The 23,280-nt window shown below is 42.7% G+C and overlaps 1 protein-coding gene across 8 annotated transcripts in view; it reads right to left on the bottom strand.

Annotated features, from left to right (window-relative positions):
* Esrrg (estrogen related receptor gamma) overlaps positions 1-23,280 on the bottom strand; it is a 613,611-nt gene that overhangs the window by 55,826 nt on the left and 534,505 nt on the right. For all 8 annotated transcript variants that reach the window (XM_026779823.1, XM_026779825.1, XM_005348853.3 and 5 more), the window contains 2 exons: positions 9,240-9,350; positions 5,127-5,288 (listed from right to left, as the gene is read on the bottom strand). In XM_026779823.1, coding sequence (XP_026635624.1) covers positions 5,127-5,288; positions 9,240-9,350 — 273 coding nt within the window. The remainder of the gene's footprint in view (positions 1-5,126; positions 5,289-9,239; positions 9,351-23,280) is intronic.

The raw sequence follows: 23,280 nt of genomic DNA, 5'->3' as shown, positions 1-23,280 counted from the left end.
CATCAGACAGGATGCTATGAATGTAACAGAATGGTCTGGAAACACAGTCAGTGGTAAGTGGAACTGTCGCCCTTGCAGAGGACCCAGGTGTAGCTTTGATCAATCATACTTGGCAGTTCACCAGCACCTGTAACTCTAGGTCCAGGGGCCCAACTTCTGCTTCTGGCCTCTGTGGAAGCCTGCACGCACATCGTGGGGACTAATTTACACAGGCGCGTGCTCATGCACATAAATAAAAATAAATCTTTTTTTAAAAGAAGGTGGCTAAGATGTTCCCAAAGTTGAGCAAAGCCTCCTTTGTGAACAGACAATCTGCTTGTCACGTTAAAAACAAGCGCGGCTCGAGCTGAGCAGGGTGCACGGGTCCATTGGAGACGGTCCCTAACATGAGCACAGTTTAGCTTCGAGACCCTCTGCTTCAAAATCAGATCTGTTAAATTAATTTAGTTTTTACAAAGAAGACGGTGACAGAAAGCCTGCCGCATGCTCTTCTAAACTATACCACACCACATCTACACACACTTCATTGTTCAAACGCTCCCCTCTTCTTGTGACATAGGAGGCTGGCGAGATCCATATATACATGAGGCACTTACACCGGCCAGTTAATATGGGCTATGGCTTTTTAAGTACCACCTGCCAAGCTCACGCTGTATTTTGCTAACGAAATTCCAGGACATAATAATATCCTAATCGGCCACAAAGAACAATCCCAGATCCGCCTGTTTGCCTGATAATCGTCTTATCACACCCTGTGAAACCAAGCTCCGCTGTCTGATGGAGCCTCCGTTACTTGGCAGCCTGTTCTAAAAAAAGGCCGACAATGGAGAGGGAACGAAGTGGAGTGTGCAGGGCCTCCATATCTACATAAAAGAGATTAGAGGCGACAGCGTTCCATTTTACAGCTCAATCATATTGTGTTAGCATGCGCTTATCCGAGCGCGGACGAAATTGAAAGAGAAATAAAAAAGAACCAGGCAGATAGGAAGCAGAAAAGCGAGGCATGAGCAATTTCCAAGGGTATAAAGGGATGCTAATGGCAGGGCCTGTCATTCTTAAAAAGGGCTATTAGGGTACCATCATCTGTTCTTGTGCCCTTACACTCCCCAGCGAAAGTCAAGCATTTTCTCAGGCCTTTGGAGTACTGTTTTTTTTTTTCCTATAGATAAGTATGGTCATGTTTCATAACAGCGCACATCCCCATTCCTGTGACTCATTAATGCAAGTCAACTAATCCTATTTACTGAGAAAACCCTTCACTCTTGGTGTGGTTTTCTCCACTATTTTCTTTGGTAGAATTCTTCACTTTTCACAAGGCCGAAGAAAGCGTGCTAACGTGTGTTTGCAGCAGTGCAGACGGGGAGCTAGCCTGATCTGAGGTGCAAAGCTTTGAACATGCCCGTGGGTGTGTGATTGCATGAACGACCCACAGAGTGAGGATCACGGAGGCATGTGTGTGTATGTGTGCGCACGTGTGTGTGTGTGAGTGTGTGTGAGAGTGTGTCTCTGGGAGTGAATGTGTGTGCGTGTGTGTGCATGAGAGACAGTGTGTCTCTGTGTGAATGTATGTGTGAATAAGTGTGTGTCTTTGTGTGTCAATGTGTGTGCAAGTGTGTGAGTGTGTGAGAGTGTCTGTATGTGAAAATGTGTCTGTGTGAAAGTGTGTGTGTGAATTATGTGCATATGTGTGTGAAAGTGTGTCTGTGTATAAATGTGTGTGCATGTGTATGAGTGTGTCTCTGTGTGTGAATGTGTGTGCATGTGTGTGTATGAGAGAGACAGTGTGTGTCTCTGCGTGTGAATGTGTGTGTGTGGGGGGGTGCATGTACATGTATGTGGGCACGCATGTGAATAAGTTCACTTTACTTTTCAACATGTTACATGGAAAATTCTGAAGCTAAGGCCAAAGGGGAGTTTCAGTTCACTTCCAGCTATGATCTGACTCCCTAGCCACTAAGTATAAGACTGGTTCCCTATGGAGAATGCATTTTTACTTCTATCAAAGCAGATATGTGACTTTACTCTTTATGCCCTCTTTGCCTCTACCACCCCATCCAATGCTTCCGGTCACACTATGTGTGGTTCTCAGATGCCCTTGAACCCAGGCAGGCTTTGATGGCACAGGGCCTCCTGCACCATTCCCTGCATGCATATTGTTAAAAAAAATACTTAAGAAAGATTTCAGTGAATTCCTGTTTTCAAAACCCCCTTCTAAAAAGCTAAGGTTCCCTTTGGAATCATTTAAAATATCTTTTGGGCATTAGGAAAAGGCGATCTGTGGGGCATCACAGCACAGTGACCGCTCCTCCATCTGCTGTGGAGAGACTCTAATGTCCACCCCCACCGATTCTAAGCCCTGGCTTATGACTGAGCACATAATCACATGCTCATTGTTTCTAGCCCTGGAAATGGCACTCCGCAGAGTTATTTAAAGTTCCCATCTTCGCAGAAGTCACCGAGTGTGTGACTCCAGCATGCTTCTGGGAGCCCTCATCTCCACTTGGATGCACAATCAAGACTGCACGTTCACCTCTGACCTTTCCTAACCACAGGGCTTGGGAGCAGTGGCTATTCTTTTTTAATAGCTGGTCTTTATTGTGACAATTCTGGATGGTATCAAAATATTGCCTTAATAAATCTCTTAACTCGGGGAGAGCAAAGCAGAGCTCACGGAGATAATAGGTGATCAGACATCACCATGGCAGGGTTCACACTTCTCTCTTTGTTCGTGTTTGTTTGTTAATGGCAGGGGTCCTGGGGGGCAGGGGGCAATGCCAAGTAATTTCCTCTATGGCTCTATGGTTCTATGGCTCTCCACTTTTTTTTTTAAAGCTAGGTTTCTCACTGAACCCGAGGCTCACTGGTTTAGTTAGGTTGACCAGTGAGCAAGATCCCAAGATCCCCCTGTCACCACATTCCAAACCTGGGATGACAGACATGCCACCATGCCTGGCTTCTCGGTGGGATCTGAACTCACCTTCATAAATACGTTACTGTCTTGAGAGACAGTCTTCCTCTTACACAGACTGGTCTGAAATACACTACGTAGCCCAGGCTCCTCCAAACTGTGGCACATGTCCTACTTCAACCTGTCTTGAATGTGTTTGGGGGATTCCGGAATTTCTCTTTGCCTCAAATCTCTCTGTCCTTGAGTGGAGGAGAATAAATATCTCGAGCTGGCTGTAGTTCTCAATGGGGAGGGCTGGGGTAGGCGGCTTGGTGTGGATTGTCCCCTGGCATCACACGGTAGTGTCTGAGAACATTTTTCTTTGTTAGGGGTACTACTGGCATCTAGTGGGTAGAAGCTAAGGATGCCATCAAGCATCCTATAATAAACCGAAAAGCTGGCTACAACAAAATTTCCTAGTACCAAGTATCAGTAATGCCATGATGAGAAACATCAATTAGAATAATTATGTTTAAAATACATGTATGTGTGTGTAATAAAAATAATCAAAGAAAAGGAGGCTATATAAGGCTATTGACTTGAATGTTGGGAGCATAGGAAGATATCAAAGGAGGGTGATTGGGAAGGGCTGGGGGTAAGGGGAGGGGAAAGTGATGTAATTTTACTTATATTAAAATAGCAAAAACGTGCAAAAGGTATATACATATGGAACAATGACAAACCACATTAATGATCTATGTTGATTATCTAAAAATGTGTCCATAGACATGTTTCAAAACCTATTAGTTTTCTTTCCCTGCTTTCCTGCCCACCAATAGCATCTCCTTTCCAAAGAAGTTTTCATTTACAATTTAGACAAATCTGCTACCTGGTTCTTCTTCCCCGTGATAGGCTTTTGTTCTACAGGGAAGGCCAATCCTCCAGCCTCAGTCTCGCAAATGCTGGAGAGCCACACCTAGTCACCGGATACAGTCTGAATTCTTGCTCTGCACACCTTTTTAGACCATCCATAGAGGTGTGACTGTATTCTAAATGCAGCATCGTGCATCCACAGGACCAAACTGTATTCTTTTAGATATTGTTATTCTTGTGTGGGTGTTTTCCAAAGCATACATTCAAGTTACCTATTTAGCGAGTTCTGACTTAATTTGAAGAGCTTTATTAGGAAGCAGTGTAAGACAAAGTAGCCGGTATAATACAGAGTGATGTTTAAATTAGTTTACAATTTGCTTGGTCTCATCTAGAACTGCCCTGAACAAAGCTATTCAGAAATGTCAGCTGTGCCCCTAACCACTGTAACAAATTGTTGCCTGAACGCTGCACACCTAATGACTTCAAATTAGCTTCACCGCTATACTGCCTGACAGTTCGTTACGACTGTTAGCGACATGGCTGGCGTATCATGACCAATAAATTGGTTTCAGTGTGGGCTGGGAAAGGGACTTCCATCAATTTGATTAAAGAAATTACTGTAGCATTCAAAGCATAAAGACAAACTAGTTTAAGGAGACAGAAATAAGTTAGCCATGTGTGCCAGAAAAACATCTCTTGTCACTCAAAAACTTCTTTATGAGCTGTTTGAAAACGAAAATCCAAAGAGATGAAAAGGAACTCAGACACAATACTAACATTTTCAAAATATGTGGCCAGGTACACTTTGTGCTGTTACAGGATTCTTTTTTAAGAAAGATGCTGAAACACTAATTGAGGGAATCTACCATCTTAGTCTAGCATTTCATTTTGTATTTAAATTTATAGTAAATACCTAATTGCAAACGATTGTAAAATTTGTGATTTGTGAGAAGGTCAATGTAAACATTTATGATAAAGAACAAGATAAATGATTCTTAGAAGGAAAAGGGGACATTAGCACTACTGCTGAAAATAATATTCTCATGTAAAAATTTAGAATTATTTTAATCAGGAAGAGGATAAAAATTTTTCTTTTAACTAAGAAATGGTTTCATGGATTGCATGTTCTTTATTTAGTGGTGGCAAATGGTGCCCTCAAATATAAAATGAATGGTGCATAGATGGAATGGTTATCACTATACAATGCTCCGAATTAAGACAATCGGTACTTAATTGAGTAGAAACAACGGAAGTGGTGGTTAAGAAATAATCCCACAGGAAAAATATAAATTCCTCCCATATGGGACATACAAACCTGGAGGCAACTGCAGCCTTGGTGTTTCTACTGGGCTTTCAGAGAACTCACCTGGAATATGCTTTGCCCATCCAATGATAACCACCAACTCTCGGTCAGCCAAGTCACAGAGTGTCGTGAGGGCTTTGATGTCGCTGTCCGGAACAGTAGGGTCAGGCATGGCATAGATCTTCTCTGGCTCAGCCACCAACAAATGTGAGACGATCTTGTTATCTGTGGGATCAAACCAGAGCACTGCATGACCACTAACATAGTCACCCACTTTGACGAATCCCAGGGTATTGTGTGTTTTGGAAAATAATGGTAGCGGCCTACAATAAAACCCACATGCGCCATCATGGCTTGCTCTGCGTGCCCTAAGCAGTGTGTAGGAAAATTTGCAGCAAGAAGGAAGTCACTGTGTGTGACAGAAAGCACCCCTTCCTTGCCTGGCTTTCTGGAAAGCAGACTTGGTCCTGCCGTGAGCATTATTTTTATAGCAAACAAGTAAGAGTAGATAGGTGTTTCTTGGGTTTGCTCTCCAATTCTTCAATGAAAGCTGGGGAAGTAGATTAAACAGCACACAGCAGTTTTAGAATAAGCCCTCGCTGGCAAGCAGTGAAATATGGACTCACGCAGAAAGCAAAGACCCATGAGTGTCCATAGTCTTTTTTTTTTATTGAGAAAAGGAAAAAAAAAAAAACAAGTTTCCGCCTCCTCCCAGCCTCCCATTTCTCTCCCCCTCCTCCCACCCTTCTCCCTCTCCTCCCACCCTTCTCCCCCTCCCCCCACTCCTCTCCCCCTCCCTCTCCAGTCCAAAGAGCAGTCAGGGTTCCCTGCCCTGTGGTAAGTCCTAGGTCCTCCCCCCTCCGTCCATATCTAGGAAGGTGAACATCCAAACTGGCTAGGCTCCCAAAAAGCCATAGTCTTAATAGGCACAAAAGTCATTAATTGTTTTAATTCCCTTTTTAAAAAGTCAAAGGTCAGAGCCCTTATGCCAGGATGAATTACTGACTATATAACTCTATTTCCTTGGGATGCATTAAATAAGAGTTGCCCTCCTTTCCCCTCTTCTCCATGTACCAAGCCAACCCTCCAAATATAGCTAATATCTGTGCCCATAAAAATGACCCTTGCTTATAGGATGCAGCATTTTCTCCTCCGAGCATCTTAGTCTTTAATCTTCTACTCTCATCTGTTGTCCTGAGTTCATTCTCTGCTTCAGATTTATCTGTCTGAAATTTGTGATCTATGCTTTTGAAATCTTCATAAAGTCAACACTAGAGACAAATGGAAAGCGTCTCCTCCGATGTGTTTTACTGCTCTGGGGCATGAGAGGGTTTATGGAAGGGCCGTTGAGCCTGGCTAACACAATGATTTTTCTCGTTGGCCTGATTTTCAATTTCTCTATGTAGCTTTAGATGTGATTCTCTCTCCTATGTGAGGAGATACAGATGGGTAAAAACCAATTCACATATTTAAGAGTCCTGGTAATATCCTCCTAGAAAATCGGAGCCCACGGAGGAGATTTGTGGACAGAGCCAAAGTTTCAACTGTGTTTGCTACACACTTGCCTGTCACTTTGTTTTTAACTCCTGCAACCCCATATGATACGTGGCATTCTTTGGGTTTGATGAAGTAATAAAGAGACTTATTAAAGATGTACGTAGCACTTTTTCAAAATTATATATATATATATATATATATATATATATATATGAATATGTATGTGTGTATATTCTAGTACATATATATGTACTAGGATGTTGACTAGCTTGATTTTGTTCAGGTCTTGTGTAACCTTGAAATTATATTTTAAAACACACCAATATGGATATATGAATTATATTTATTTCAAATAGTCATCAATCCTTAACATGCATATTAATATTTGGGTAGAAATACTCCCAAATACCAATCTTTCTGGTAAAATAATAAGAAATGATGCATGTGATAGGCTCTTTTTGTAGCTTATAGGATTTGAAAGGAGCAATGTTTATTTTACACACCATGGATAGAACATCTTGTATTTCTGCTTATGTTGAGAGAGGTTTTCATTTTTTTTTTCCTCTGAAGGAGCTAGAATCTCAGGACTAGAAAATTATGCATCAGTCAAGGGCACAAGCATGTAACCAGAGGAAACAGCAATTCTATTTTTTTACACAGGGAAAACATACAACCTGTTCTAAATAAGTCATGGCTTCTGGACTTACAGGGCAGAGCAATTCAGCGAAAGCCTGGGTTTTCCCATCTTTTAGCAAACAGAATAGCCAACAGCATTGTTTCAGGGTAAGTCTTATTTAATGTTTCCCTAATTAGAATCAATAGAACCCAATTTTCATTCTTGGGCCTTTGTAGTACAAAAACAGCCAGCCAGGGGCGCAGAAATCTCCAGCCACCTTCCTGCAAAGCCCATGGCATCCCCTGATGCCTATCTGACAGGATCTGAAAATTAAGTTTTATAAATGTTTGTTACAAAAACACACTAATTGGATGGACTAAGGAAAATTAACACAACGGCCTTTAGATAATGAGCAGCGATTCATTAGGAGCCCTCTTTTATCTCAGTCAAATGGAGCACCCTGCAATTGCTGTAATCTTCTTAGAGGCACTTGACAAGCCACTTCCCAATTCTTCAGGTTTACCCAGAAAACGATAGATGTCCCTGTACTGTGTTGATTGACAAAGGGTCTGGTGCCCATTTTTTTTTCTGTTCATAGAGGAAATTATCAATGGTTTAGTTCAATGTGTGCTTAAAGAAAATGAGAAGTGGGCAATCCAGATATTATTGAACCAAGAAACACTAACCCGCTAATGAAATTAAGCATTCGTGTTTATTGCATTTTATTGTATTATCAGAAAGTTTTAAATTATAATGTGCAAAAAAAATCTGCTTAATGCACTTCTAGGCCATATCTGCAGAATGCCAAACTGCTTCTTCGCGGGCAAAGGAGCGGATGCATGCCAGATTGGACAATTGAAGGTCTAATCAACATAACGTTTTCTGGAAAGGCAAAAAGAAACTCTGCCATATGTTCACTTAGGCTTTAATTTTATGTAAAATGGGCTGCTTTTCCTTTAACGCAGTGAAAATGGCCTTTCGTTTACAGTTCAGAGTCTGCTTTATTTACTTAACAGAGTCCCAGATGCTGCTGGTGCGGATGACGATGCTGGTGCGGATGGCGCACAGCACTGACCCCGCCTGGAAGTGGATTTCAGCTGGAAGTGGACTTTTTCATTTCCTTTAAAGGTAGATCAAAACAGCCTGATTTTCTCTCGAACTGCTGGAGCAGCAAGAGCAACTTCTGTCTGCTGTGACAAAGACAGCTACATACTACATGTGAGCATTCTTGCTGCGGGAACACCTCTTTGGGCCGCCTCCGAATGCCAGGAGTAAACATGGAGATTGCTAGCTGGGCGGCACTGCAGCTGGCTATTAACTGATTTCTCAGAAAATGGGATACAGCTATTGCCACCCTCTACACTCCAGCCCCTTTTAGTTAACGACAAAGAGAATGGGGTTTGCATGTTAGCTGTGCACCAGCCATCCTTTCAAATTGCAGCCTGGTATCATAAAATCATGGGCTCTTTAAAAACAATTTATAATGCCCATAAGGGCACCTGAGATGGAGCCACCAACCTCTGCTCATTATTAGTAGGCCCCATTCTTGTTTTAATCTATTGCTAGCTACTGTGTTAACCTTATAGAGTTCCAAATTAATGAGGCCCCTAATGTATTTTCATTGGGAGGTTGAGCAGCCAAACTCATTTAGTTAGGGGAAAACTACAAAAGTCACTTTCTTGTGAAATCCGAAACTAACAGCTCCAGTGAACTAATGGTCACAGTATGACCCATTTTATGTACCTCTGCAGAGAAAGACAACCACTCCATGTACAATCCACACTGGGTAAGCTGTGCATTGATATGCTCACGCTTCTACACAGTGACTAGGCACAAACAGGGCAAGTAGAGAGTTACCATAGATATCTTTAAAAGAAATGATAAAGTTCATCAGTTGGGTTGACATAGCTCTTTATTGACAAGCCCTGAAAATAGAGGTCATGTTCTCCAATCAAGAGGCGTCTCCTTGGAGTCAGTAGAGATGGGCATGCCAACATTAGCAGACACAGTGCCAACTGGGAGGATCCTGGGCCTGGGAAGCCAGACACATCTGTTGTACTTACATGGCTTTTTGGCTGGCTGCACCAGCTGAGGGTTCAGGTACGGGCTGTTCTCAGCATCTATTCTGCGCTTGTACTTCTGTCGGCCCCCACGTACTCTGTCGAGACGTACCCCTGTGGACAGAGACAGGCACTGGCTTACTGCTTAGGTAGGCACTTCACAATGGTCAAACACAACAACAGCATCTCCCAGGAGTGCTAAGGAGACAGATAGTGTAGCCGAGAGTGGACCAGTGTTACTCCCCACTTAGTGAAGCTTTATCTTCTCTCATCATTTTGTCTCTAAGAGTTTTCCAGGTTATGTGAAGTGGTCTCATTTGAATACATCTGGGATACACGGGAGGGACTAGTTATAGCCTTGCTATCTATCAGCTAACTTCAACCAGGGGAGAGCATTTAATCTGCCACTATAGGTAGCATGGAAAGTCAGGGAGAGAGGAGAGAGAGAGAGAGAGAGAGAGAGAGAGAGAGAGAGAGAGAGCATGACATGCAAAAAGAAGTAAAACAGAGAGAACACTTTAGTCTCTTCTAAGATTGTTAGAACAAAAAAGCCCTCAGAATGGACTTGGATCCATGGGCCCCTGAATAGTCTATCAGTGCTTAATAGAGAATTCATATTTCCAATATAGTTGCACACCTAGCTGAGGAATTTCTTTTGATGTTTCTATGTATTTGCTGTGTAAGGACGTAAGTGCTTATGTGTACATGTGGAGGTCAGAGGACCACTTGTAGGAGTTGCTTCTCTCCATCCACCATGTGGATCCTGGGGCTGGATCCCAGGTTGTCTGGCTTGGGAGCAAATGATTTTGTTACCTGTGCTCTCAGGAGCCCAAAGCTGGTCCGTGTCTGAAAATGAAGTCTGTCTAGTGAGAAGCATTTAAAGATCGTATGAAGGTGGCTCAGCCCTAACATGCATATTGCTCACACTTCAGTTTGACTCCTAGATGTAAGGGAAAAGCTGAGTGACAGTTACACACCTGTGACTCCAGCACTAGGAGAGAGAGCTGAGTGTGACAGTTACACACCTGTGACCCCAGCACTAGGAGGCAGAGCTGAGTGTGACAGTTACACACCTGTGACCCCAGTGCTCAAAGGAAGAGTTGAATGTGATAGTTACACACCTGTGACCCCAGTGCTCAGAGGCAGAAACTGGAGGATCCTGGGGCGCAGTGGCCAGCCATCCTAACCAAGTCAGGGAGCTCCAGGTTCAATAAGAAACCTTGGTTCCAAAACTAGTGTACAAAGTGCTTGAGGAATGACATTGGACATTGACTCCTGGCCTCCACTTGCACATTCACAAATGTGCACGCAACACACAGGAAAGTATACACACATATACACCACACACGAGCTCTCAGATTTCAGTGCTATGGCCAGGTGTGTAGGTGGACATGGGTGGCTGGTATGTACGTGTACATGGGGGTCATTCTTAGCCAAATTGGCTGTATCTGTGGAGAAAGTGTGGTCCTGAAAAAATGTTTATTGATCACACACACACACACACACACACTCGTCAGTAGTTTCCTGCGACGTCATATCTTATATTTGCAGACACACTTTCTGAGCAGTGTGTGATAACCACCATCACTAGGCATCTCCCGTTCAAACTTGGAAACTGACTTTCTGTCCACGCTCCACACGACTCCCACCTCCATCCCTTCCCATCTTGGGAGGTTAGCAGCTTTCCCCCATCCGCCTGCACATCCATCCTGCCTGAGCTGTCTATCCACCACACCCACACATCTACCCAGTTCCTAAACGGCCAAGACCTTTCCACATACCCCAGGATTTCACTTTTTATTCTCTGAAGTGAAAATCAATTGGACAAAGAATTCTTTTATGACTTGTGAGTTTTATTTATATGGCACTGGGGGGAAAGACGAGATATTGATACCCATAAAGCATGAGATTAATAATCCTATAGTAAAACCTGACAGAGACTCAATATGCAGAGCAGTGTTCCTGCCAAGTTTGGATAACAATTAATAGCAAAATTTTCTGAAGTCAATATGTTTTAAAAGATCATAATAATGTATTCATGTGTGAATTCATTCCCAGTCACAAGCGGCCAAATATTAAAATTTTCAAGTATTTCAAACAAAGTAAAATATATCTACTACTGCTTTTCAACTTTGTTTCCAAACCTGGGGAAATCTGCCTTTTATGCACCCCTGGAGGGACAGCGGCTGTCATCCTGGTGATTGTCTGTAGCTCCCTGCTCTCACAGGGAAGTTTAAAGGGCAATCCAGCTAACAATAGCTCCAAATGTCTCTGCGCAGCACCATTCAGCAACTGATTTCTTTACACCAGAGCAAAACTCTGACCAAGAAGAGCCAGCCCCTTCTCACCTGGATCATCATACAAACATACTTAGAAACAGCAGTGTAAGGGCTAAGCCAAACCGGAAGCGCTCTCTGAATAGGTGAGAACAGCTTCTTTGTCTTAGATTATTGACAACTGATGGGCTCATTCATCTGACTAAAAATCTCAGAACTAAAATTTTTGGTTTCATTTCTTTTGAAACATAATGTTACTTCATATCCCAGACTGGGAAACAAAGCAAGTCCCAATCTCAACAAAAAACAAACAGGCAGTAACTAAATAACTAATTAAATAAATATGTTTTCCTAGAGTTCAGTTATAATTTGTCCAATATGAAGCACAGAAACAATAATTATAACTTAAAGTTTCAAACCATTTTCACAAAAATAAATAAAATATTTCTGATCAGTATTTGGGAGTGCTAGGTTAGTTAGAATCAAATGTCGGTGGATTCAAAATTTTCCATCAAAAATAAATATGCTGTTTTTTTATACTCTTATAGTTTTAAATAAGCAATTTCTCCTTAGACTTTACTTGTAGCATACTTTTGAAGAAATTAACACATGAGGGTTTCTTTGCTCCTATAAAAATAATGAGCCCATGAAATCGCATGCGTGACAGAATTCTGAAGTTAATTAGGGTGACTTGATTGTCCACTCAAGCAGAGACCACCATTATCCTTTTTTTCAATAAATAAATAAATAAATGAATAAAAGATTTTACTAGTTGGCATTTCCTACCTACCCAAACATTTCCCAAGGCTTCTTCGGTTGTTGTGTGTGCCTGAAGGCCACGGGGGAGCCACAAATTGCACACACTGTCCAAATTTACAAAATGGAAAGAACCGGAGTAGGGCAAGGAGGAAAAAATGCTCTGAAGAGAACAAATGCTAAACAAAGCAGAGGGTCAGACCAAGGTCGCCTGGGTGGGCGCATGCTAAGCCAGCATGTTGTGTCCAAGTGGACATTTTTTTTGATATTATATGGTCAAAGTCAACGGCAGCTCTCACTATTTTAACAGTGTGAAGTCAGATGGATTTCATATATATTCTTTCCCTTCAGGGAGTTATTAAGAGTACCCTCACCTACTTTCCTAATTTAAAATTAAGACATTTGTTATATTGTTCCAAAGTAAAAGTTCACTAAAAGACATTAAGGGTAAGATCCCAGCACGCTTAAGAACGAAACAAATGATCACGCTCAGTACAAACAATTTTGAAATGATCATTTAAGAATATTAAACAACCAGTTGTGCTTGGTAAGAATGTTAACTAACACTGACTACAGTGGAGGCGGGGAGGACTGTGAGAACTTACAAAGCTGTGCCCCCCACTTTACTGTCTGGTACCCTGTTACTGGTACTGGCTCTCGCCTGTACTGTCTGGTACCCTGTTACTGGTGCTTACACTCCCCTGTACTGTCTGGTACCCTGTTACTGGTGCTGACACTCTCCTGTACTGTCTGGTACCCTGTTACTGGCACTAACCCACCTGTACTTTCGGGTACCCTGGTACTGTGTTCTCTATCTGCTGCCTAGCAGCCCCTCTCTCCTTCCCTGTAGGAGGAGAGCACATGACCGTACCCAGAATCCATCTGCTGGTGATTGCTGAGGGATGGGTCTATGCAGAGCATAGAGGAAATTCTCCTACAGGAGCTGCAGCAAGAGGCTGGATGGATTAGCAGAGGCTAGCCCAGTACTTGAAATTTTCATGGAGGCTTCTGTTGGGGTTCTCCTTGGGGACAAAATCTGGGCAGTTATGCATGCTTACAGGGATCACAGCAAGGGGATGAGTACAAATTATTTGTATGTGCACAAGGAAGCTCTGGGGAAAACCATATTAACTGCTTGCAGACCATCTAAGATGCTGTGACAAACCAGCCCTGGATGGTTTCTGTAACTATCATCATCCTCTCAAAGCCGACAGCAATCTTGTTAAATAAGACTCTGAGATTGAGCCCCATTCTCCCTGTTTTAACAGAGTGCCTTCTGGTGCCTACTCTCAACAAGCACCGTCCACAATGTAACTCAATGAGCCAGTCCCAGCCTGATGTGTCATGTAGGAAATGAAAGCCAGGGCACTCCCTAGCCTCTACCAGTTTCCAAGAGCTCCGTATGTGCTAAACACTCGGGGGAGGGGGGATTGAATTCTATATGTATTAGCGCACATATCCTCAAAGTAACCCACGAGGCAGTGCAAATCTTGACCCATTTTATAGGTGGGAAAACCGTGATGCGTGAGAGTCGGATTCAGGTGTGAGCACTGGGGAGAATACCTAGACCAGGAGATTAAAGGCACAATTGATGGGGCAAATGACAGCTGCACCCTGAGTTGGCACAGGTAAGAGGCAGAGCAGCGCTGGAAGGAGGGACAGGACTGCTTCCCTCAGTCCCCGTCCTGGTCACTCACGAGATGTTTCAGCTCACCACTGTGAACCAACCCAGGGATGTCTTTTTTAAGAGGAAATTTAAATGGATGACTATCATGGAAAGCTGGCCCTGGGAACCAAACAGCCTTCTCGGTGCACCCAACATACACACGTGGGTTGATGCACATGGGACACCCCCGCTACCAAAAGCCCCTTGATTCCCAGATCCCCGAAGTGCAACCCACAGTTCTTGGCTGTCTCTAGGGTTCTGGCACCAAACTTGTAACCGAAATTGAGGCCCAGCCATAAAGGGCATGAATTTGAAATCCCTATCCACAAAACATTTAGCAAGGAAAGTGTTTTCTTCGCCGAGACAAAGTTGCTTGTATGCAGCATGCAGGCGGGAGCTGTGACACACACAAGTACAAATTAGGTCATGGGCAACAGGTGACGTGTTCTAATTGAAAGCCTTCTGTCTGCAACTCTGACAAAAGGTGAACCGGAATAAATGAGTCTGGCAAGGCAGCCTGAGCCTCACAATACCCAATATCTCATTACTTTTAAACAGCTATCTATAAACTAATGCTGACAAGCTTTGAACCTTTTATTTCGGCTCAGGCAGAGGTTTCTGTGAAGGGGGAGAAAAAAATAAAAGACAAGGAGAGAAAGGGGCATCGAGAACACGGCATTAAACATGCAACACCTACCATTATCACCTCCCCGGTGTAATTAGAACCCGCCTGTTCCAAAGGCACTATTTCTTCCTCGCCTCTGTCAGGGGCGTGCACGCTTGGCCTGCACTTGCTAAACATAGGGGCTGTCTTCAAAGAAGAAAAGAAAAATCTTCCTTTGACTTCTGTGGGCTTTTTTTCCCCCTGGTGTGTATGTGTAATTTGTGGCGTGTGCACATGTATGGCGGGGGTGCCTGTGCTTGGAGGCGGGCGAACATTCCAGAGTCCTCCATCAGTCTCTACCTTTTCCGTTGATCCTGACTCTTCCCCTAGAACTGAAGCTTGGCTGGTGAGCATTCAGCCTCCATGTCCCTTTCCTCGCTGCCAACAGCAGCACCCTTGTCGCAGGCGAACTCACGAGTGGCCGCACCATGTCTTTCTTTTCCCAACACGCTCTTATTATGTTGCTCGGGCTAGTCTGAAACTCACTGCGTAGAAGAAGCTGGCCTCAGATTCACAGTGATGCTCCTGCCTGGACCTCCAGAGTGCTGGGATTGGAGGCGTGAACCCACAGGCCCAGCCATACCTGGCGTTTTATTGGGCACTGGAAATCTGAAGTCGGGTCCTTGTGACTGCACGACAATTGTTCTTACACACTAAGATACTTATATCCTTTCCTTTTTATTTTAAAAATTTCATATTCCTGCAGTGTATGTAGCCTATCAAACTATATTTTGCCTTATTTTAAGATGATAGCCCTGTGTACGTTTAGAAATTGCCATTTCTTGCCAATAAAGTTATGAGGCAATGGGTACATATATTAAATAGGGAGGGTCCCTCAAAACCAGTGGTTCCACGGATCCTCAGTAGGAGTGATGCCGTCAGGAGTCTGTTTCCACACAATAGCAGTGCTCCTTGTGGGGCAGAGATCCCATGAGCTACCCTGCAGGACGGGGAGCCATGCCTATGTGTGGAATCAATACAGGGAATCAGCCACACTGCTTTGTAAGTGGCTGAGCTGGGGGCTCTGACCATTCCACCTCACTGGATGGAACGACTATGGTCAGAATCGAACAGCAGAACATGGATGCAGATTTCAAAGCGTCTACACAGAGGTTTGCTTCGCAGTTTTTGGTTTTTAGAAACACGTGACAGAGAATGTTGGCAACAGTCCAGAGGTCACTGGGTTCGACAAAGTAGATAGGATCATGGACAATCCAGCTAAGACTTATGAAACTTGAAGATAAACTTACAGAAATTCTCAGAAGAAAATTTTCAGTCCTCAAAATCATGTGATTTGCCAAAGACACTCAAGTGACATTAGCAAGACACAGGCAGAAACCTAAGAGGCGGTTACAGACAACGAAGAGAGGCACAATGCCTAAAGATATTTCTCTGGCAAACATCATAATCTGGCAAGGTAAAATCTGAAACCAAGCAAATGTGGAAGCTGAGGGTGTAGTTCACCTGGTCCAGTGCTTGCTGCTGTTCATAAAGTCCCAGATTTAACTCCCCACACCAGATAAACCAGGAAGGGTGAAGCTGAGCTTTAATACCAGCACTGTGGGGAGGCAGACAAGAGGACCAGAAGTTCAGAATCAGCATAGAGTAAGGGCAAGGCTAGCTTGGTCTATATTGGTATAGAAAATACACGTTGCGTGCACAGATGCTAAACTTCCGAGATCCAGGAGGAGTCCATTGCATCAAGCAGGAAACTTCTGGACAGATGTTCTTTGGGTACTTGTGGCAGGGACTTTTGTTCAAAGGACCCACAATGTGGGGTTCTAGCAAGAGCCAAGAACAGAGCAAAGGCACTTGTGTGGTCCTGAGGCAGCTCAAGGCCAGATGTGAGTCAAAACCCCAGCTGTCACTATTGTATGTAGAGAGGCAGAATTTCCATGAAAACCTCTGCTGTTTTCCAAACCAGTTTTCTTCGTCTATCCTGTTGATCAACTGTGTCCGTCTGTGTATCTGAAACACAGCCTTGCCCCCAAACAGACTTTAACACACTCTGCTATACGCATATTCAGCTGAATCCCACACACTGCTTGAAACTGGATCAAAGGCTCAAAAATACAGCCGAATGAGTTTTGCTGTATGCTTTAACTGCATATTAACAGCAGTGATTTTGCCATGTTGGTCACATACTTATGAAGGAAGACTCAAAAATACTAAAAAGTATCATTTATTAATCAAGTGTTTTTATCTGTGTGGTTGATTTATTTTATATTTCTCCAGCTAGAATGTACATGCAAAATATATGGATCTCTCTGCCATACCTTCTGCCTTTCTGTCTTGTTGTTTTTCCTAGTGTGCTGGTTATTACTCTTTAAAAGATAGGAAAACATGAAGGTCACAAACAAAGTGAAATACAAAAGAAGGGGGGAAAGAGTTGGCTGGAAGGTAGAATCAAACACTTCAATATTTCAACATTCTTCCCAGACACTATAAAAGGAACCAGCGGTTGATCTGCTCAGGGGATCTCAGTCAGATCTTCACATGAGAATTATATTTAGAATAATATTTAGATATTGAAAGTGAAACAGGAAAGACCATAGGTCCCCAGACTTGGGAGATTTGACAAATGAAAAAAACCATTCTCTTCCCAAGACACTTTTATTGCCTTCCTGCCTGGAAGCAGATGAATGAAGAGGACCACGTGGTAAGCTCTCCTCCAGTTCCAAGTGACTAGGAATGAAATACTTAAGAAGATGGAAGTGGCCCACAGATTTGGAGGCCGACAAGTGCCTGGGCAGCTGAAAACATGACATACTTCGTATCCTCAATCAGGGAAGATTGGAGCCAAATGGCCAGTGTTAGTGGAGCCGACAGCAGAAGGCTTGCTGGCATGGGTCTGAGTGCCTCTCACACTGACCTTGGCCAAATGCTTTTCCCTTTGTTCTCACCGATAATAGAGCAAATAAAATACCCGTTTGAAAAATGCTTGCAGCTTATTGCTGCATTAGGAAAAGATCAATGTCCACTGCCCATAGAGGGGGAGGCTGAAACTAGGAGATTACAGACAGCCTCGGGTTTGCTACCACATCTGGGGGAAGCTAAGCAGAAGACATACGGGCTGGGTTCAGCTGAGCAGAAGAGGATCACATAGTGGGAATTCTGAAAGCCACAGGAGGACTGGAGGGAGCTCTGTCACCGAACTAAACGGCACCTAAACTGCAGAATGAAAAAGTTGCATGAAATATGACATGTTCCATTAAATGCATCACAAAGATAAAGGTTGCATTTCAGCGTGCACGGCTGCCCAGAAATTCCAGTGTGTTTGCGGAGATGTAAACATATCCCAAATGTCCATGGGGCATGTTCCAAGATGCTTGGTGAACAGTGACAGTCCAGACAGCACTGAATTCTACACACACACACACACACACACACACACACACACACACACATCTGTGGCCCTTTCCATTTTTTACTGAGTTCTGATTACATACTTTGCCTCTAATTTTTGGTGTAAGGTGAGAGAAATTCAAGCACAATTTTCACGACAGTATGGATCAAGATTCCTTCTTAGCATACACCGTGCTCACCTCAGCAGGCTCTACCATTGCTTAAATCATGGCAGAAGCACGTGGGCTCTCTGCAGCAGAGCCATGCTGTAGGCATCACATTATTAAGAAAAGTAAGGGGACCCACGCACAAGTGTTCTCTAACTGTGGCTCCCAGATGAGGCCTCAGCTGCCAGGTGACTGGCAGCTTGGGGGTACAGACACCACAGACATGCTGGGGAAGGGAAACTCCTTCGTGGGGCAGAGGAAACAAGGCAGCCTGAGATTCGGTTGTGCTCGTCTGAAGGAACGATAGTTGAAAACGCAACAGTTCTTTATTTCCAGAATTTTTCATTTGCTATTTTTAGACTGCAGTGGAATCTTCAGGGTATGAGGAAAGCTGTACACTCAGAGATGAACAAACACACATGGTGAAGGCAACTGCTGTACAACACAGGTACGCAGATATAGATTATGTAAGAACAAACATTTTCAATCAATACATTATTTATTTTTATTCTGTCCTAATAATTACATGACGTGATCAAGTAACGGCTAAGAACAATTCATTTGTAAAGTATCTTCCTTGAAAGACAAATATATATGTGTATATATATATTTACAGAATATATAGGTAAATATGTGTATATTCTGCTTCTTTACATAACGCCATCAGTGTGTTCCTCCACTTCTAGCTAATGATGTAGTGCTTGGCCTGCCAGGTTGCTGGTTATAACTTTTGTTGTCCATGGAGTTAGAAGAAGCCAACTGCTGGAACTTCCCTGATGGAAGCCAAGTGGTGACAACTGGTTGCTTAAACTAATCACATTATACGTTGGTAGTGGTTTACAAATTATCCTTGAATTTCACTTATTCCCTCATTATGTAAAAGTGCAAATTAAATGACCCAATTGCTCAAGCTGTCCTATAGACTACAACACAAAACCCTAATTTCAAAATCTTATTTAGTAGGCGCTCAGTCCAACACTAATGGAAAGGGGTTTTCAATGGAGCTCATTTCTAACAAGGTTATAAGTTTAATAACCCAGACCCTGTCCTAGCACCTGTCAGTTAAAAGTGCTGACATGCTTTGCTTCAAACAAGCCCTCTTAAAAGAGAATCACTTGGGAAGTCCCTGCGGCCATTTGTAGAGGATAGTGACAAAGACTTCCTTAAATCCATCCATCATATTTACTCAGTGTTTCCATCTCCTTCCCAGAGAACTATGCTGGACCTGCAGGTCAGGCCTTGGCGCCCTGGCAGTCTATTGTCACTAGGCTCTATAAAGTGATCAATGGGAGTTAGTTAGTGGCGAGTGCTTCCTTTGCTAGCTCTTCTTGTCCTACAGGAAGAGAACTTTTAGATTCAGAACAGCAGAACCAAGCTGCGAACTTTTCAGACAGTCACATGAAGAAGTACGAACTGGCTATTAGGGGCTGGAGAGATGGAGGGTGTTAAAGAGCATGGGCTCCATGTTTAGTTCACAGCACCCATATGGCTGTTCATAACCATCGGTAACTCTAGCTCCAGCAGGTCTGATGCCCTCAGCTGTTTGAAGGCACTGCGCGAGCGCGCGCGCGCACACACACACACACACACACACACAGTGCACATTCATGCATAGACGCAAGCACTCATATGTACAAAATAAAATATTTTTTAAAGAATTAGAATTTAGGAATCAAAGGCGCTTCCTTTGGGTTAGGGAACCATTGGGTACAAAGGGGCAGAAGGTGTTTCTAGAATAACTCTGAAGGATGTGACATGGACAGGAAATGTAAGGATCAGAGACAGCGGGGGGGGGGGTTGAACTTTCAAAATTTGAATGTTCTTTTTATTAGAAGTAAATCATTGAAAGTAGGTGGGAAAACTCATGCTCCTACTATTTTCAAGTACATTAAGGTGCATTATAAAAATCTTTCCTTATGCATGAATAGCACATCACATAATTAATATGTCTTCTTATAAAGCATAAGACACACTGGATATTTGGACAGTTCCTATACCCGGATAGCATCATAACAAGTACAGAAAGATTAGTTGGTCCATGTGCATGTGTGTGTGTGCCTGTGTGTGTGTGTGTGTGTGTATGTGTGTGAAGAGTGAGTGTGTGTGTGTGTGCATGGCATATGGATGTAAGTGTGTGTGTGTGTGTTAATTAGCAAAAGACAGGAGACAAATGTGAATCCCTACTGAGAGAAACAGTTACCCCACAGCTTCTATTGATCAAGCAACATGGGCTTCTCCAACAGAGATACTGGATTCTCCTCAAGAACAGTTTGCAGAAATTTACGTTTTTTAAGACTCTCAACTTTAATGCCACAAAGAGAACTACAAGGGATGCCCCCACCCCACCCTGGAAGCTGTAACCATGTCCTAATCCATCACAAAGGTCACTGCTGGGCAATGTGAGGCCTCTGCTCCATCCTCAGGGCCTCCATGGCTGGCCTCTCAGCACTGGGAATCCCTGTTGGCCTTGGAAATGAAAGACCGTGAAATTGAACCCACAGAAGCACAAAGCAGATCAAGAGAGGACAGCACGGGCCCAGCAGAGTTAAGACTGGAAAAAGCAGAACAAACTTTTTCTCAAAAGTTTGAGATGACCCCATGTCTTGGTTTATTCATGCATTGAAGCTTGTCCTAAAGTGGACAGCAAAGCTGAGAGCTTGCATGTTTGGGGATGCAGCTGGCATAAATTCTGTTCTCACCTGCATTCATTTTCCCCCATTTTCTAATTAATAATTATATATAAATATAACAGTACTGTATGAGGAGTCAAATTGGCTCTTTCTAAAAAGGTTTTGCACAAACTTACATACGTTCGGGGGGGAAAATAAAACTCTGTTCCTGTTATTTAGATTACTGCAGATTTTAAATAACTCACAAGAAACAAGTTAAATTTATTTGATATTCTTTAACCCCTTTGTGTGTGTGATATAGAGATAGGCACTTGTGTGGACACCTTGCTTATTGCTGTGTGTGCATCTGTGTGCAAGTGTGAGAGAGGAGAGGCCAATGTCAGGTGTCTCCTCGACCAATCAGTGAATGAAGCGCTCAATGATTGGCTGGACGGCCTGCCACACCTCTGCCTGTGAGCTCCGGGGATCGATGTGCCCATGAACCGCATTTCTCTAGCACTGAAGTAACTTATACACACCAGCCCATCAAGAGCAGCCTTTATGTGGGTGCAGGGGACAGTAAGTCAGGATCCTGCTCTTGAAAAGTAAGTACTGTTCTCTGAGCCATCTGCCCAGCCTAAGCCTTTAAAAGACTTTGCGTCATGTCTTGGTTAACTGATGCAGGTGGGTGGTGGGCATCCCACTGTGGATTTGGTATATCCCTAGGATGTGGTCCTGGCACATGAAAGAAAGCTCACTTAGCCTGAGCCTGAGGGAGTGAGCTGGCAGACAGCACTCCTCCACGGTTTCTGCCTCAAATTCTTGCTTGAGTTCTTGCTTTGACTTCCCTGGGAAGGAACCTGCAACCTGCCCATCACTCCCCCAAACTGCTTTTGTTCTTGGTCTTATGAACAGAAAGGAAGTTAGAACCCACCCGCTCCATTATTTGTAGTACTGCAGATGGGAAAAATTGAGTTGGGCTTTGTAACTCCCCATGTATTTGACTGTCAGATTTACCTTCTTTTGAGGGTGGAACTGAAGGATATCATGTATACTGGAGTAATATTAGCATCATCAGTTGCCCGCATACTATTAAATGCTCAGATATCATGGTACCAAACAATCTTGTAAAAAAAAAAGTCTTTGCAAATTATAATGAAGATAAAAGTTATTGAAATCATTTCAATCATTCATTCAAAGAAAATAAGATTGTTCATTTATCAATGTGTGTGACCCTAAAATGAGAAAAATTCAAAGGGTTGCATACAATATCAATATGAGCCAGGAACAGAGTTAAAAGCATCTACAGAAAACAAACAAATGAACACTTCTTGGTATTTTTCATGCATCCCTGGTGGTTATTGTAAATTTTGGTTTTCAAATATGAAATAAGAAGAAATAGAGAATGAAGAATATGGAATAAGCTTTTCAAATTTATGTTATGTTCCATTTAGCAAGCTAGCAATATACCCAAAAGTGCTGTACAAAAAGTTTTAACAAAGAACTGCACTAATAAAGACTTCTCTCTAAATCTGAATTCTTTTTAACTATGTTGGAATAAGACCTTGACTGAATTGGCGTGACCTCAGTTGAGAACACACTACTACAAATAGCGTATTTGAAATCAAGGAGTCAAACACACAATGAGTAACTATATTTACTGATTAAATGTGAGAGAAAAACCTCAATCTTTGAGAAGACATATTTTCACAAAGAGGATGCGATATTTATAGCTATCATTGCTGCAATGAATGTTTGTGGATAGTCATGCATGAGGGTCAAAAGTCACCCCCACACTAGCAAATAGTTCCCACAAAAATCAAGCCCTCAGCCCATACATGTTTTAAGCCTAAGAAGGGAAAATCCAATACCACATATTTAAATAAAGCTTTCAGACCTAAGAAGGTATTTTCTTTACAATGACGTCCAGGAGTAACAACATTCCATTTCTCATGAATAACACAGAAATATGTGCAGACGACTAATGGCTACAGTAATACTAAGAATTTAAATCCCTGTGACTATTTAATTTTTTTGTATGCTATTCACCTCACCTCTGGGACTTCTTGGATCATTATGGGCTTTCTAAGAGTTTGAAATGACACAAAACTAAAAAAAAAAAATAAAACCTTTTGAGAAATTTAGACTGCTAAAGTAATGCCTGTTAAGGGTATATAACTGAATTTTTTTAAAAACGAAAACAATAGTTGATTTTTTATTTTAAACAAAGTTTAACAGACATCTGTGGAAAAAGGACAGGAGGTGTTCTTACTATTTAGGGAGCATCTATTAAGTGCAACCATATATCTATGTCAACTTCTATTTATACAAGATGATTGCCTAAGTAAGTGGGGGCTTTCAAACCCCCCTCAATTAGCACCCCATCACATTAAGAAGACAATTTATCATGCTTGCAAGTTCCATATCTCCTTTCCAGCCACACCTGTGTGATGAATGAGGGTTTAATGAACAAGATCATATGCTTGGTACCTCGGTAGAAACTGAGCATTACGGTCTCACATGCATCCGCAGTAAACTGAAGAGAGAAACAACTGTATTTA

This window comes from Microtus ochrogaster, chromosome 6 (genome assembly GCF_000317375.1).
Source record: "Microtus ochrogaster isolate Prairie Vole_2 chromosome 6, MicOch1.0, whole genome shotgun sequence".
Taxonomy (NCBI): Eukaryota; Metazoa; Chordata; class Mammalia; order Rodentia; family Cricetidae; genus Microtus; species Microtus ochrogaster.
This window is presented reverse-complemented; position numbering and strand designations above follow the sequence as displayed.